The 12936-nt window shown below is 56.7% G+C and overlaps 1 protein-coding gene and 1 long non-coding RNA gene across 2 annotated transcripts in view; both read right to left on the reverse strand.

Moving 5' to 3' along the window:
- The window catches only part of LOC110480054 (uncharacterized), a 43714-nt gene extending 41784 nt beyond the window's left edge, over positions 1 to 1930 (reverse strand). The window contains exon 1 of the mRNA XM_077782541.1: positions 1232 to 1930. Coding sequence (XP_077638667.1) covers positions 1232 to 1930 — 699 coding nt within the window. The remainder of the gene's footprint in view (positions 1 to 1231) is intronic.
- Positions 1931 to 3857: 1927 nt separating this feature from the next.
- LOC110480053 (uncharacterized) lies at positions 3858 to 7715 on the reverse strand. Its single transcript, XR_002467040.2, has 2 exons — positions 7227 to 7715; positions 3858 to 4301 (listed from the first exon to the last, which is right to left on the reverse strand). It is a non-coding gene; the product is annotated as an uncharacterized LOC110480053 (long non-coding RNA).
- Between the last annotated feature and the right edge of the window lie 5221 nt (positions 7716 to 12936).

Raw genomic sequence — 12936 nt, forward strand, 5'->3', positions numbered from 1 at the left:
TCCTGGTAAGAGTGAACCTGCAGGGCCTGTCCTTCCTCCAGGGAATGTTTCTAGAAGTTGATAAGGCATCTACCTCAGGTTTCCACATGGCTGCTGCACCTCTGAGCCCCTTCCTGGCTCTGGGGCTGGCACACCTTGGGACTTTTCCCTCTGAGAGCAGGGGCACAGCGACCACCAAGTGCCAGAGCACTGCACCACCACAGCACGGAGCTGCCCCGTGCTCCCACAAGGTGCCAGCTCAGCAGGACACCGGTTCCTGCACGGCTGTGACGGGACACAGCTCACAGGGATCTCTTCCCAGCCCCCTGCAGGGCTCTGAGCACAGCTGAGTGCACAGAGCTGTGTGTGAGCCCTCCACGGAGAAAAGGAGGCTCTGGGAGACCTCCAACACCTCCCAGTACTTAGAGGTGGCTTTTAGAAAAGAACAACAACTTCCTACACTGGCAGTTACTGAAAAGAGAAGGGGGATGTTATCTGAATTAAAAGCTGAGAGATTTAGATGAGATTTTGGGAACAAATCCTTCCCTGCCAGGTGGGCAGGCCCTGGCACAGCTGGGGCTGGCCCTGGATCCCTTGCAGGATGGACACTGAGGCTGGAGCAGCCTGGGGCAGTGGGAGGTGACGCTGCCAGGGCAGGGGTGGCACTGGGTGGGATTTAGGGTCCCATCCATGCTGTGATCCATGAGGGCAGCCCCTGTCCCTGCTCTCTGCAGGTCGGAGACTCTGCTAGCTGCACCCACCTGTCCCCAGGGAACAGAGCAACTCATCATTATTCACCTATAATTAGCACAATAACAGAACACAGAGCTTTTCCCAGGAGAGCAGAGGGAACCCGGAGCCAGTGTGACCCTTCTCCGGGGGAGAGAGCAGGGCACGGGGGGACCGGGATGGGGCACGGGGGGACCGGGATGGGGCACGGGAAGGGGCTCGGGCCACCGCCTTTATCGGGGGGAAGTGACCCCTTAAGAGCCCTTTCACGGGCCAGGAGGTGACACCGGCCGGCTGCCCCAGCCCCAGCAGGGTGGGGACCCAGCGAGTGACCCAGCGTGGCGCACGGACACGGGGACACACACACGGGGACACACACGGACACGGGGACACACAAAGGGGGACACACAGACATACATATAAACACACACACACGCACACACGCACGCACGCGCGCGCACGCACGCGCACAACGGCTCCGGTCAGTGAGCGGCTGCTCCCGCCCGCCCGACCCCGTGCTCACCTGAGCCCGCTGCTCCTGCTCCTCCTGCTCCTGCTGCTGCTGGCCGTGCTCCATGGCGGCGGCCGGGCCGGGCCGGGCCGTGCCGAGCCGTGTGTCTGTGTGTCCGTGTGTCCCAGTGTCCCGCTGTCCCCGTGTCCCGCTGTCCCCGTGTCCCGCTCTCCGCCGGGCCCGCGCGGTCGCCAGGGACTCGCGCTCGCCCCGCGCGCGCACGCGCCGGGACCGCCCCCTCTCCGCGCCGCCATTGGTCAGCGGAGTGGGCGTGACCGGAGGCGCGAGCCCCGCTTCCCGCGCGCTGATTGGCGGGCGGGGAGTGGCGGGGCGGGGCTGCGGGAGCGCGGGCGCGCGCGGGTGTTTTGGCGGGCAGCGGAAGTGCCCGGATGGAGCGGGGGGCGGGGCCGTGAGGGGCCGTGAGGGGCCGGAGCGGGCAGGATGGACCTGCCGGGGCACGGACACTTTCCGCTGCCCGGGGAGCTGCGCCCAGCCCGCCCGGGGACACTGCCAGGGTTCCGGGGGCAGCCACCGCCTGTCACCTGTGCCCGGAAAAGCTCCCCCGTATATCGGATCTGACGGGATCACCGGATCGCTGGGGCTGGAAAAGCCCCTCCGCACCGCCCAGTCCCACTGTGCCCCATCGCACCTTGTCAGCAGCGCAGAGCTCCGAGTGCCACCTCCAGCCCCTCCCCGGACACCTCCCGGCATGGGCGTCCTGCCAATATCCAGTGACCCCCCTGTGAATAAAGCCTTTCTGATATTTGTCCCCTGGTCCCAGCCCCGCCTCTGGCAGCGGGAGCCATTCCCTGGGTCCTGTCCCTCGTCCGCCTCGGTGCTGGCTGACACGCAGCCCGCAGCAGGCCCTTTGAGACCGGCGGTGTTAGCGGAGATGAGCTGGGATTTTCCTGCCTGGGATTCCCCTCAGCTCCCTCCCGAGCTCGCCGGCAGGAGCGGGGTCTCTGGTGTGTCAGGAGCCACGGCCAGCGGGGCTGGAAGAGCAGGCTCAGAGTCCGGGAGATGGGGAAGATGAGCAGAGCCTCTCCATGGACACCTTTAGACCTGTGTGTCAGTCCTGAAATCCGCCATAATTCCCGATCCTGAAATCATGCGTGGTTTCCTGATCCCCGAAATCCGCCATAATTCCTGGTCCTGAAATCACGCATGGCTTCCTGATCCCCGAAATCCGCCATAATTCCTGATCCATTAAATCCTGCGTGGCTTCCTGATCCCCGAAATCCGCCATAATTCCTGATCCCGAAATCATGCATGGCTTCCTGATCCCCGAAATCCGCCATAATTCCTGATCCTGAAATCATGCATGGTTTCCTGATCCATGAAATCCTGCATGGCTTCCTGATCTATTAAATCCTCCATGATTCCTGATCCATTAAATCCTCCATGGCTTTCTGATCCCTCACCTCCTCCATGGCTTGTTGATCCCTGACATCCTCCATGGCTTCCTGATCCATGAAATCCTCCATAACTCCTGATCCCTGAAATCATGCATGGCTTCCTGATCCATTAAACTCTCCATAATTCCTGATTCATGAAATCCTCCAAGGTTCCTGGTCCATGAAATGCTGCATTGGCTTCCCAGCCCCTACAATCCTTCATCACTTCCTGATCCATTAAATCCTCCATGGCTTCCTGATCCCTGCTATCCTGCATTGCTCCCTGATCCCTGCCATCCCCACGGCTCCCTGATCCCTGCCATCCCCAAGAATCCCTGATCCCTGCCATCCCCACGAATCCCTGATCCCTGCCATTCCCCACGGCTCCCTGATCCCTGCCATCCCCAAGAATCCCTGATCCCTGCCATCCCCACGAATCCCTGATCCCTGCCATCCCCACGAATCCCTGATCCCTGCCATTCCCACGAATCCCTGATCCCTGCCATCCCCATGAATCCCTGATCCCTGCCATTCCCCACGAATCCCTGATCCCTGCCATCCCCAAGAATCCCTGATCCCTGCCATTCCCCATGGCTTCCCAGTCCCTGCCATCCCCACAGCCTCCCTTCAGTGCCCAGAGGGAAGGAGGAGCTCTCCCTTCTGCGGACACAGCCTGGGCCTGGCAGAACATCTCTCAGAAGGCAGTGTCTGCACTGGCTCTGCAGAGATTTGGGTGTTATTTTTCAGCACTAGATAAATGCGAATGCTCAAATACAGCAAGGCAAACATTCCTTAAAATAATTAAGATGCTGACAAAAAAATGCAGCTTGATATTCAGCCCCATCTCCTGTTCCAAATCCAATTAAATGTGTCGGCTCAGCCCGTCCCAGTGCTTATTTATGCACACCCCTAAAACCCATCCCCTCGGCAGCGATGGGAGAGGCTGGAGGGAGCAGCACCCATGGGAGTCACTGGCGAGGGGAGAGGAGGGGCAGCGATCACAAAGCAAACCCCGCTGGAAGAGAGAGGCAGCAGTCCCACACTCGCTTCCCGGGCAGTCCCTGGAGGGCTGGTGCTGCTGAGAACAGCTCAGTGTCACCTGGGGGAACCTGCCAAGCGCTGCCGGGGACTGAAGGGCTCCTCTGTCACACAGATTCTGTCACTGCCTTTATTTTTAGCGATTCACAGGCAGGGAGAGGAGGAGGAAGGGTTGGCTGAATGTTTATCGCTCGCACATCACACAGGAAGCTGTTCACATTTTTATTAATTGACTAACAATATCCAGAGACTTACTCAGGCTGAGATGGAATATGCTCAAATCCTTTCCAGTAAAATGTCACTTGAAATGAAAATGGCAGAGGAATTTTTAGAAAGGCCATCGCTGGGGGAGATTCTTGGAGAGAGAAGAACCTGCCTTTCCCCAAAACTCTGTCAACCTCAGGGGCTTTTAAAGGTGACATGTAGTATATTAAAATACAGGGACTGATTAATGTGCTAATTGCAGGGGAGAATATAAAATACAATCGTGACTTTAAATACCTTGGAAAAGGGGAATGTTTGAACATCAGGCCGTGGCTGGTGCCAGTGACATGTTAATTGCCAAGTTTTCAACGTGAGGATTTCTAAGCTCCAAGGTGGTTGGAAACTCATCGTTACTGGGATCTGATCAACAGGATTCCTCAGCCGCTCTGGAAAACAAACCTCTGCTGGTTTAGTGTCTGTGTATTTTAGAATCAGGTAACTTAGGAACACTTACACCTGACTGAGCTTTCTCCCCTGGTTTGTGATTGAAAAAATGGATGTGCTTCCACGTGAGAGATCCAGGTAACCTCTACACCAGCTCCCGTTAAAAAAATGGAGAGGAAGAGGCAAGTGAGGGAAGAGAAAGTGTGTCAGAAGGGTGGGCAGCGAGGAGCCAGCGAGTGCTGGCACAGCAGCAGCGTGAGGAGGCAGGAGATTCAATGAGCCAGGGGCAGGGGGAGTTCCCAGCTGCAGGAGGAGCTGGATGTGTATCATTAGTGCCAGGGAAGGAGCTCACTCTGGGGCTGCAGGACATGAAACCAGGAATTAGGAGAGGATGCCGCTGACAGGCAAAGCTCCTGAGCAGAGCGCAGGCTCGGGCAGGAAAAAGGAGACAAAAGGGAATGAAAGCATGAATGGGGAGGCTGAGCTCCGTGCTGGGAACGCTGGGACACAGCGGCACGGGGGATTCCAGGCCGGAATCACACTGCAGGAGGTGCCCCAAGCTGGGAGCACATCCCTCCCTGGCTGCCTGCAGCAGCACCAGCGGAGTGCCCTGCTTGCTGCAAGCCGAAGGCTGCGGGGTTTATTGGCTGATTTCAGCTCAATCACATTGAGGGATAAACGGAATCTGGGCTTAGCTGAGGCTTCTGAGCCGAAAAGAGCAAAACAGGATTAAAGCAGGAAAACAGTTTAATGGGATAGACTGATCTGAGGAACTTGGGCTCAGCATCCCTGGCTCACACTGGGATATTGAAGGGGCAATGGCAGCTGCCTCACAGTCCATAGCAGGGGATAGGATCACAGAATGGCTTGGGGTGGAAAAGACCTTCAAAACCACCCAGTGCCACCCCTGCCATGGCAGGGACACCTCCCGCTGTCCCAGGCTGCTCTGAGCCCTGTCCAGCCTGGCCTTGGGCACTGCCAGGGATCCAGGGCAGCCACAGCTGATCTGGGCACCCTGTGCCTGTGTCCCTGTGCCAGGGGGAAAGTGACTCAGAAGTGCAGTCTGTGAGGGGATACAGCTCCTTCCAGTGAGCCCACAAGGTGCCCAGGAAAATCACCCACCTGCTTTAGGTACTCTGGTAAGATGCCCAAAGTTAGGGCAAATAGACACAGCTCTTGGCAACCCGGATCTAGAGAAAGCTTGCGATTCCTTCCTGTGAATGTATGCGAGTTGTTTAAAATCTTATTCCATGTGCAGTGATGAAAGCCCTGCATCGACAAGGCCTGGACCTGGGGGAAAACACCCTCCAGGAGGGGCCTGGGATAAAGAGGGAGCCAGAGGACACATCCCAGTGAAGCTGTACCCCGAGGGCCAGCAGGCTCTGGGGTGTGAAAGTGTGCCATGGCTTGTCAAACCAAAGTGGCAGCTGGGATGGAGAAGGAGCTCCAGCGCTCTCCTGGGCAATGCTGAGCCCCGATTCCAGACTAAAGGGAACCCTGGAGTTCCTCCAGTGACCCAGGGTGGGCTGGGAGCTGCTGTGAGCCAGCTGGGCTGACACCCAGCACAGCCCCTGCCGCGGGCACAGCCTCGGGACCGGTGTCTTGACTCACGTCTTATGCAATCCCTCTCCTCCCCAGGAAGCGAGAAGGAACCGATTAAATCTGCCCACACAGCGTCTCTAATGCCTGAGCTGAAAGTGGTGGGGAAGTATGATGGATATATGAAGCCCTTCCCAAGGTTTTCGGGCAAATCAGGGGAAAGTTCCTTCAAAAATGTACAGCTAATTATGGATTTTCCAGCTGCGATAATGTTCCGAGGTCTAAGTCTTTAATTAAATCAGAGGTTTACGAGTGAACATTCCTGGTAGGAGTCTGTAGGGAGTAGCCTTTGAATTGGTAAATCAGCTCCTGAATAAACCACTTGTCAAGCTGAAACGCCGCGTTCCCTGAGTTCTGTGCTAAGTTTAAACAAGAAAATAACTGAATTTCATGGAGATGAAGAATGGCAGTGCTGGGAACTGGAGACGTTCTCTCACCCTCAGGTGCTGTGTAGCTCCTGCAGAACATTTTCTGTCTGTGCCACCCCATCAGCTGCTGCCACTGCTCCAGCAGTGGAATCATCTGTTCTCCTGCTCTCTGTGCTGCCCCAGCTGCCACAGACACATCCACGGGCCCTGATTCCCTGGGAGGGTGGGCAGGGGCTGGCACAGGGTGCCCAGAGCAGCTGGGGCTGCCCCTGCATCCCTGGCAGTGCCCAGGCCAGGCTGGATGGAGCTTGGAGCACCCTGGCACAGTGGAAAGTGTCCCTGCCATGGCAGGGGTGGCCCTGGATGGTGCTTGAAGTCTCTTCCAACCCAAACCATTCCATGATTCTTTAATTCTGCTGGTGCATTTGAGGCACTTCAGACCCAGATGTGCCAGGACTGCCCATGTCCTCAGTCTGACCTCCCTGACCCAGTCTGCAGCAGCATCAGGGCTCTGGGCTGGGCCTGGGGAAGCCACAGCATCTGTTTTCTATCTCTTTTGTACCTGTTTCATGCCTGTTTTATATCTGTTTAATTGTTTAATGCCCAAAACACTGACAAGCGTTGAGTTTCCAGCGTGTCCTTCCCTCGCAGCCTGACCAGGCTGCCCTCACAGCTGTGCCCTGCTGGCACTCGGGGGATCAGAGCTGCAGACCACAGCTTGGCCTGAGTTCCCTGAGCTCTGGAGCCAGCTGCTCTCTGTCCTCACTGACCAGCAGCCACAGGCAGTGTGTCCATAGTGGCCACATGGCCAGCGTGGTCCTGTGCCCAGCCTCTCCCCTGTGCCTCGTGCCCTCTCTTGGGCCCCTTCTACCTCTGACTGCCCTGTCCTTCCCCAAGTGTCCTTCCCCAAGTGTCCCAGGCCCAAGTGTCCCAGCCCCAAGTGTCCCAGCCCCAGCTCACCCCTCAAGCTCTGCTCCATGTCCTGTGCAGAGAGTGTGGCTGGGTTGGAGCGATGGAAAGTTCAATTGCCTCAGCACAGACTAATCCGAATGTGGCCGTGTGAGCTCTCTTTGTAATCTGTGGGGGAAAATCGGAGTCTTTTAGGGCATGAGTCAGCTAATCTGTTTTAGTCTCTATTTTGGGAGGAGATGAAGCATGTCCTCAAATTCGCTGTTCTTCTCTGTTGACTTCAAAGGGAGCCCAACGTGACTTGCTGGGACGGAGGTGTCTGTGCAAGGGAAGTCTATCTTTGGGCAGATGGATCTCGCATTGAAGGGGAAGGGTGACTTCATCCATCAGCTGTGCATTCTTCGTTTCAAGCTCTGCTACCTGCCTGAGGCACTGCTCACTCCTCAGGGTCCCTTTCTTTGCTCTGCTTCTTGCCAAGGACAGGATCTCAACCACAACTCCCAAGGATTGATGGACAACATCTGTAGTGACCCTCCCCTGCCCCCCACTCTTCTCCTCCTGGTGTGAGAGTTTCCTGATGCTCCCACCCTTCCCTCAAGCACCTCACAGTGTCTCCTGAGCTCTCCCTTTCATCCCTGCCCTGCCCCACACCCCATCCATGATGGAGAACTTCTCCTCACAGTCACACCGAGGTTCTCTCATGGCCAAAGGCCTCCACTGTGACCCCCACCTGACCCTCCACTCCTGCCCCACCCTCCAGTCTCCCCTCCAAGCTCCCTGAGCACACGGAACACTGAGGAGCCCAGGGCTTGGAACCCACCAGCATCAGCTGCTCAGGACTTTGCCCAGTGACGTTCTGAGTACCTCCAAGGATGGACAAGCCAAGCCTGCCCAGGATTCCTCCAGTGCCCGTCCCTTCCAAGGGCTAAGGAATGCTCATTCCAGAGTCCCTCATGAAAGTTAAATGAATAAAAGGTTAAAAAGTTAAATCTCAAAAGCAGTGCTTCATCCTCACCTTCCCTGAGTCAATTCCAGAGCTTGGAGTCTTGTCCTTCTCTGGAATCTTCCTTTTTCTCAAGTGCCTCCTTAGGGCAGATGCCTTCAGTGAGGGCTTTGGAGGATTTTCTCTCCCCTTTAGGAGCTGGAAGAGAACTGGACCTGCCCCAGCCGTGTGTGCTGGCACCCAGAAGCCCCAGGCCTGGGCAAATCCCAAAGGAAAGGTGGGAATTGTGTCCCTGTGCCCTCAGGTGAGAGCCCACCTGCAGAGCTGCTCCTGCTCCTGGATCCCAAATCCAGGAGGACGTGGAGCTGCTGGAGAGAGCCCAGAGGAGGCCCCGGAGCTGCTCCAGGGCTGGAGCCCCTCTGCTCTGGAGCCAGGCTGGCAGAGCTGGGAATGTTCCCCTGGAGAAGGGAAAATTCCAGGGAATGCTGAGTCCCTGCAGGGGCTCCAGGAGAGCTGGAGAGGGACTGGGGACAAGGGACAGAGGGACAGGAGCCAGGGAATGGCTCCCACTGGGAAAGGGGAGCTTGGGCTGGGATCTTGGCAAGGAATTCCTGGCTGGGAGGGTGGGAGGGGCTGGGCTGGAATTCCCAGATTTGCCGGGGCTGCCCCTGGATCCCTGGAGTGCCCAGGTCAGGCTGGACAGTGGGGCTGGAGCAGCCTGGCATGGGGCAGGTTGGCAGAGGGTTGGAAGTTCCAGGTCCTGGGGGTCCCTTCCATCAGCCCTTCCCTGGTTCCCCAGCAGCCCCAGGCTCTGCTCTGCTCCCCCCGTGCTGCTCCAGCCCCTGCTGCCCTTCCCCAGCCCGCTGTGCGGCCATTCCTGCAGGAGTCCCGGGGAGCAGAGCTGCCCGCCCTGCCTGTCCCCTCCCTGCTCCATCTGTCCGGCCCCATCTGTTCTGCTCCTCTCTGAGACACAGGCTGTGCTTCCTGTCTCTGCTCCGAGAGCCAGACTGCAGCCTGCCTGCCCGGGAGCTAACGGGCACCTTCACGAGGAAATCAGTAAATAAACATTCTTTTCGATCGTTTGTACAGACACGAGAGCTCCTTTCATCGACCCCGCACCGACGGCCTGGCCTTCGCCTGGCATGAGAACGAAGAGAAGCTCCAATTTGTCCAAGGCTTGACCTCCCCAAATCCTCCCCAGGGTAACGAGTGACTACTTCAGTTTTAACCATCTGATCATGCTGAAATTGCTGAAGTTATAATTATAAACCTCCAAAGTAAGAGCAATAACGTGCAACTGGAGCTCATTTTCAGACTTGGCTGAGAAAAGGCTGAGACCAGACTGAGTAATTTTAATTTAGGTAAATTAAGGGTTTAAATTTAGCCTGGCAACTAAAATCCCACAAATCACAAACCATCGCCCCATGTTAATTGCATGAGCATCCTCTTATTATTTCTTCGTTTCTGACCAGTCAGAAAATCCTCATCCCAGTATTAGTCATGCCCTGGGTGTCTGGGAACTTGTAATATTTTACATTGTGTTTCTTTCGTTCTTCACGGAAAGGTTTTTTATTGCTTTACTATTAAAGTACAGTACAGGACTATTTTGGGACAGAAACCCTTCAAATTAACTGAGTTTTTATACTCTGTAAAAATGAGACCTACCTGAGGAACTATTTCAATGCTCATTCTTCAATTTAGTACTGAGTACCTGAAGCAGTAAAAGATTTTGCTCTTAATCATATTAATGAACTTGATTATTTTAGGAACCCAGGCTGCCAAGCAGGTTATCTATTTCAGTCTGTAACTGCATCACAAATTAGCAGAGCAATTAAAGCAAACGTGGAGCCAATAACAAACGTGTGAAGGGTTTCAGAGCTGGGCTGCTTGGGCAGGGGGCTCTGCTGTGGGGGCAGCAGAGTCCCAGGAAGGGGTTTCAGAGGAACCACTTGTCCCATTTGGTCACTCCCAGTGCAGGAACGAAGGAAACGGGATTTCCTTGCACAGAACTTACAATTGTGAGATGCTTTCTACATGGACTACTTAGTTTATTCTCTCCTGAAGGGGTAATGGCTTTAAACTGAAAGAGGGAAGGTTTAGAGGGGATATGGGGAAGAAATTCCTCTTGTAAGGGTGTGAGGCCCTGGCACAGGTGCCCAGAGCAGCTGGGGCTGCCCTGGATCCCTGGCAGTGCCCAGGCCAGGCTGGACTCTGGGGCTGGAGCAGCTGGGACAGTGGAGGTGTCCCCATGGCAGGGGTGGCACTGGGTGGCTCCGAGGTCCCTCCCAAGCCAGGCCATTCCCCAGTGCAATAATTAGGAGGAATTCCAGTGGCTCCCACAGTGGGAATGCAGAGGAAGCTGCTCCCTAAAGTTTGGTTTGGTGGTGAAGCAAAACTTCCCAGGGCTTTTGAGCAGCCAAAGCCCCTGAGAGGTGACTGTCCCCCTCCCAGACTGGAGCTGCTCCTGCTCCCAGGCTTTGGTGGATAAGGGAAGAACAAAACCCTCCTCCTCCCCTTGGACAGCGCTCAGCACTCTGCTGCTGGCTGGGATTTTACAGCCACAAGACATAAATATTGCTTTTATTATTGGATTTCTCTGGAGTTAACCCGTATCCAAAATGTAAAACATTTCTGGCGTATGTACCCATAACTATGGAATCATGGAATGGTTTGGGTTGGAAGGGACCTTAAATCCCCTTAAAGGGACAGCTGCTCTGGGCACCCTGTGCCAGGGGCTGCCCCCCTCCTGGGGAACAACTCCTGTCCAATATCCCATCCATCCCTTTCCTCTGGCCGTTCACCCTCCCCAAGCCCACCCAGCTCTCCTTGCAGAGTCCCCTGGCACTGCAGCCATCGGCTCCTGCACAGCTCAGAGCCCAGAGCAGGGAGCCTGAGCTGTGCTGCTCCTGTATCCCTCAGCTGGCATTTCTGTGGCAGTTCCAGTGACCCTCCAGCATCTCCCGAAGGGAAGAGAGGAAATCATCCTCCTCCACCACAGCAGTTCCCAGCTCTGATGGAGGAATTCCTGCTGGGGAATGTTCCCATGGCAGTTTCTTCCTCACAGCCCCAGCCCCCCTGGAGCTCTGCCAGTGATCCTTGTTCTAAAACCATTCCTGCCCATCTCACGCCCTGGATGGATCCCAGAGTTTTCCACCCCAGGCTCTGAGCTGCTCAGGAAGAGCTGGGTTACTCACCCGTGCCACTGAGAGGTGATGAACGCTCCTAGCACTCCGAGCTGGCTGCCAACCTTGAGCTGAAGGGTGATAAAAGAAAGATGAGAGGAAAGGAAATGTGAGATGATTGATAAAAATATAATTCCGCTGATAATCCCATCTGTCAGACTAATAACTCGCTGGTAATGTTTTTTTAATAATAATAACTCCTGCTTACATAACAGCTCCTATATGTGGCTTTTAAAGTCATTTGTAGGCATTAATTAAAGCCCAAAGCAGCCGTAGATGGGAATTCACATCCCCTCTCCCTGTGCCACTCCGCATTCCACGGGCAGGGAAGTCAGCAGGGCTGGCTGCAGGGAAATGCAGATTGCTGTGAGCAGAGCAGCTCCTGCCCGCCGTGCAGGGACCTGGGCAGGAGCCGTCAGCAGGAGGGGGTTTGGGACCCCCCTGCCAGCCCTGCTCCCTGCAGGAATCAGGGCAGGAGCCATCAGCAGGAGGGGATTTGGGACCCCCCTGATCCCCCTGCCAGCCCTGCTCCCTGCAGCAATCAGGGCAGGAGCTGTCAGCAGGAGGGGGTTTGGGACCCCCCTGCCAGCCCTGCTCCCTGCAGCAATCAGGGCAGGAGCTGTCAGCAGGAGGGGGTTTGGGACCCCCCTGCCAGCCCTGCTCCCTGCAGGAATCAGGGCAGGAGCTGTCAGCAGGAGGGGGTTTGGGACCCCCCTGCCAGCCCTGCTCCCTGCAGGAATCAGGGCAGGAGCCATCAGCAGGAGGGGGTTTGGGACCCCCCTGCCAGCCCTGCTCCCTGCAGCAATCAGGGCAGGAGCCGTCAGCAGGAGGGGGTTTGGGACCCCCCTGATCCCCCTGCCAGTCCTGCTCCCTGCAGGAATCAGGGCAGGAGCCATCAGCAGGAGGGGGTTTGGGACCCCCCTGATCCCCCTGCCAGCCCTGCTCCCTGCAGCAATCAGGGCAGGAGCCATCAGCAGGAGGGGGCTTGGGACCCCCCTGCCAGCCCTGCTCCCTGCAGGAATCAGGGCAGGAGCCATCAGCAGGAGGGGGTTTGGGACCCCCCTGATCCCCCTGCCAGCCCTGCTCCCTGCAGGAATCAGGGCAGGAGCCGTCAGCAGGAGGGGGTTTGGGACCCCCCTGATCCCCTGCCAGCCCTGCTCCCTGCAGCAATCAGACCAGCAGCCCCGGGGTGAGACTCGGCCTGTGGAGCCAGGGCACAGCTGTGGGCACTGCTGGATGGGCACAGCTGTGCCCGTCCTGCTGCCCCATCGTTGTCACCACCACTGGCATCATTACTGTTATCTCTGATGTTGTTGTTGGGCCATGTTTAACAAAGAAAAGCTTCCCCTGGGGTTTCAGGGTGCAGAACCACAGCTCCATGTCACTCGGCTGAAGCAGAAGGGGCACACAGGGTGACCAGCTGTGCTGGCCAGCACCTGGCTGTCCCTCCTGCAGGCTCTGAGCTCCCACATGGCCAGTGGAGCCTCAGGAGTATCCACAGCCCCTAAACTGGCTGAACTGGGCCCTAAACTGGCTGAACTGGGCCCTAAACTGGCTGAACTGGGTGCTTCTCTTTGCTGGGCTCCTTTCACCTCACCTGAGCAAATCAGGCACATGTGGGCCACAGACACGGTGC

Source organism: Lonchura striata, chromosome 4, assembly GCF_046129695.1.
Source record: "Lonchura striata isolate bLonStr1 chromosome 4, bLonStr1.mat, whole genome shotgun sequence".
NCBI lineage: Eukaryota > Metazoa > Chordata > Aves > Passeriformes > Estrildidae > Lonchura > Lonchura striata.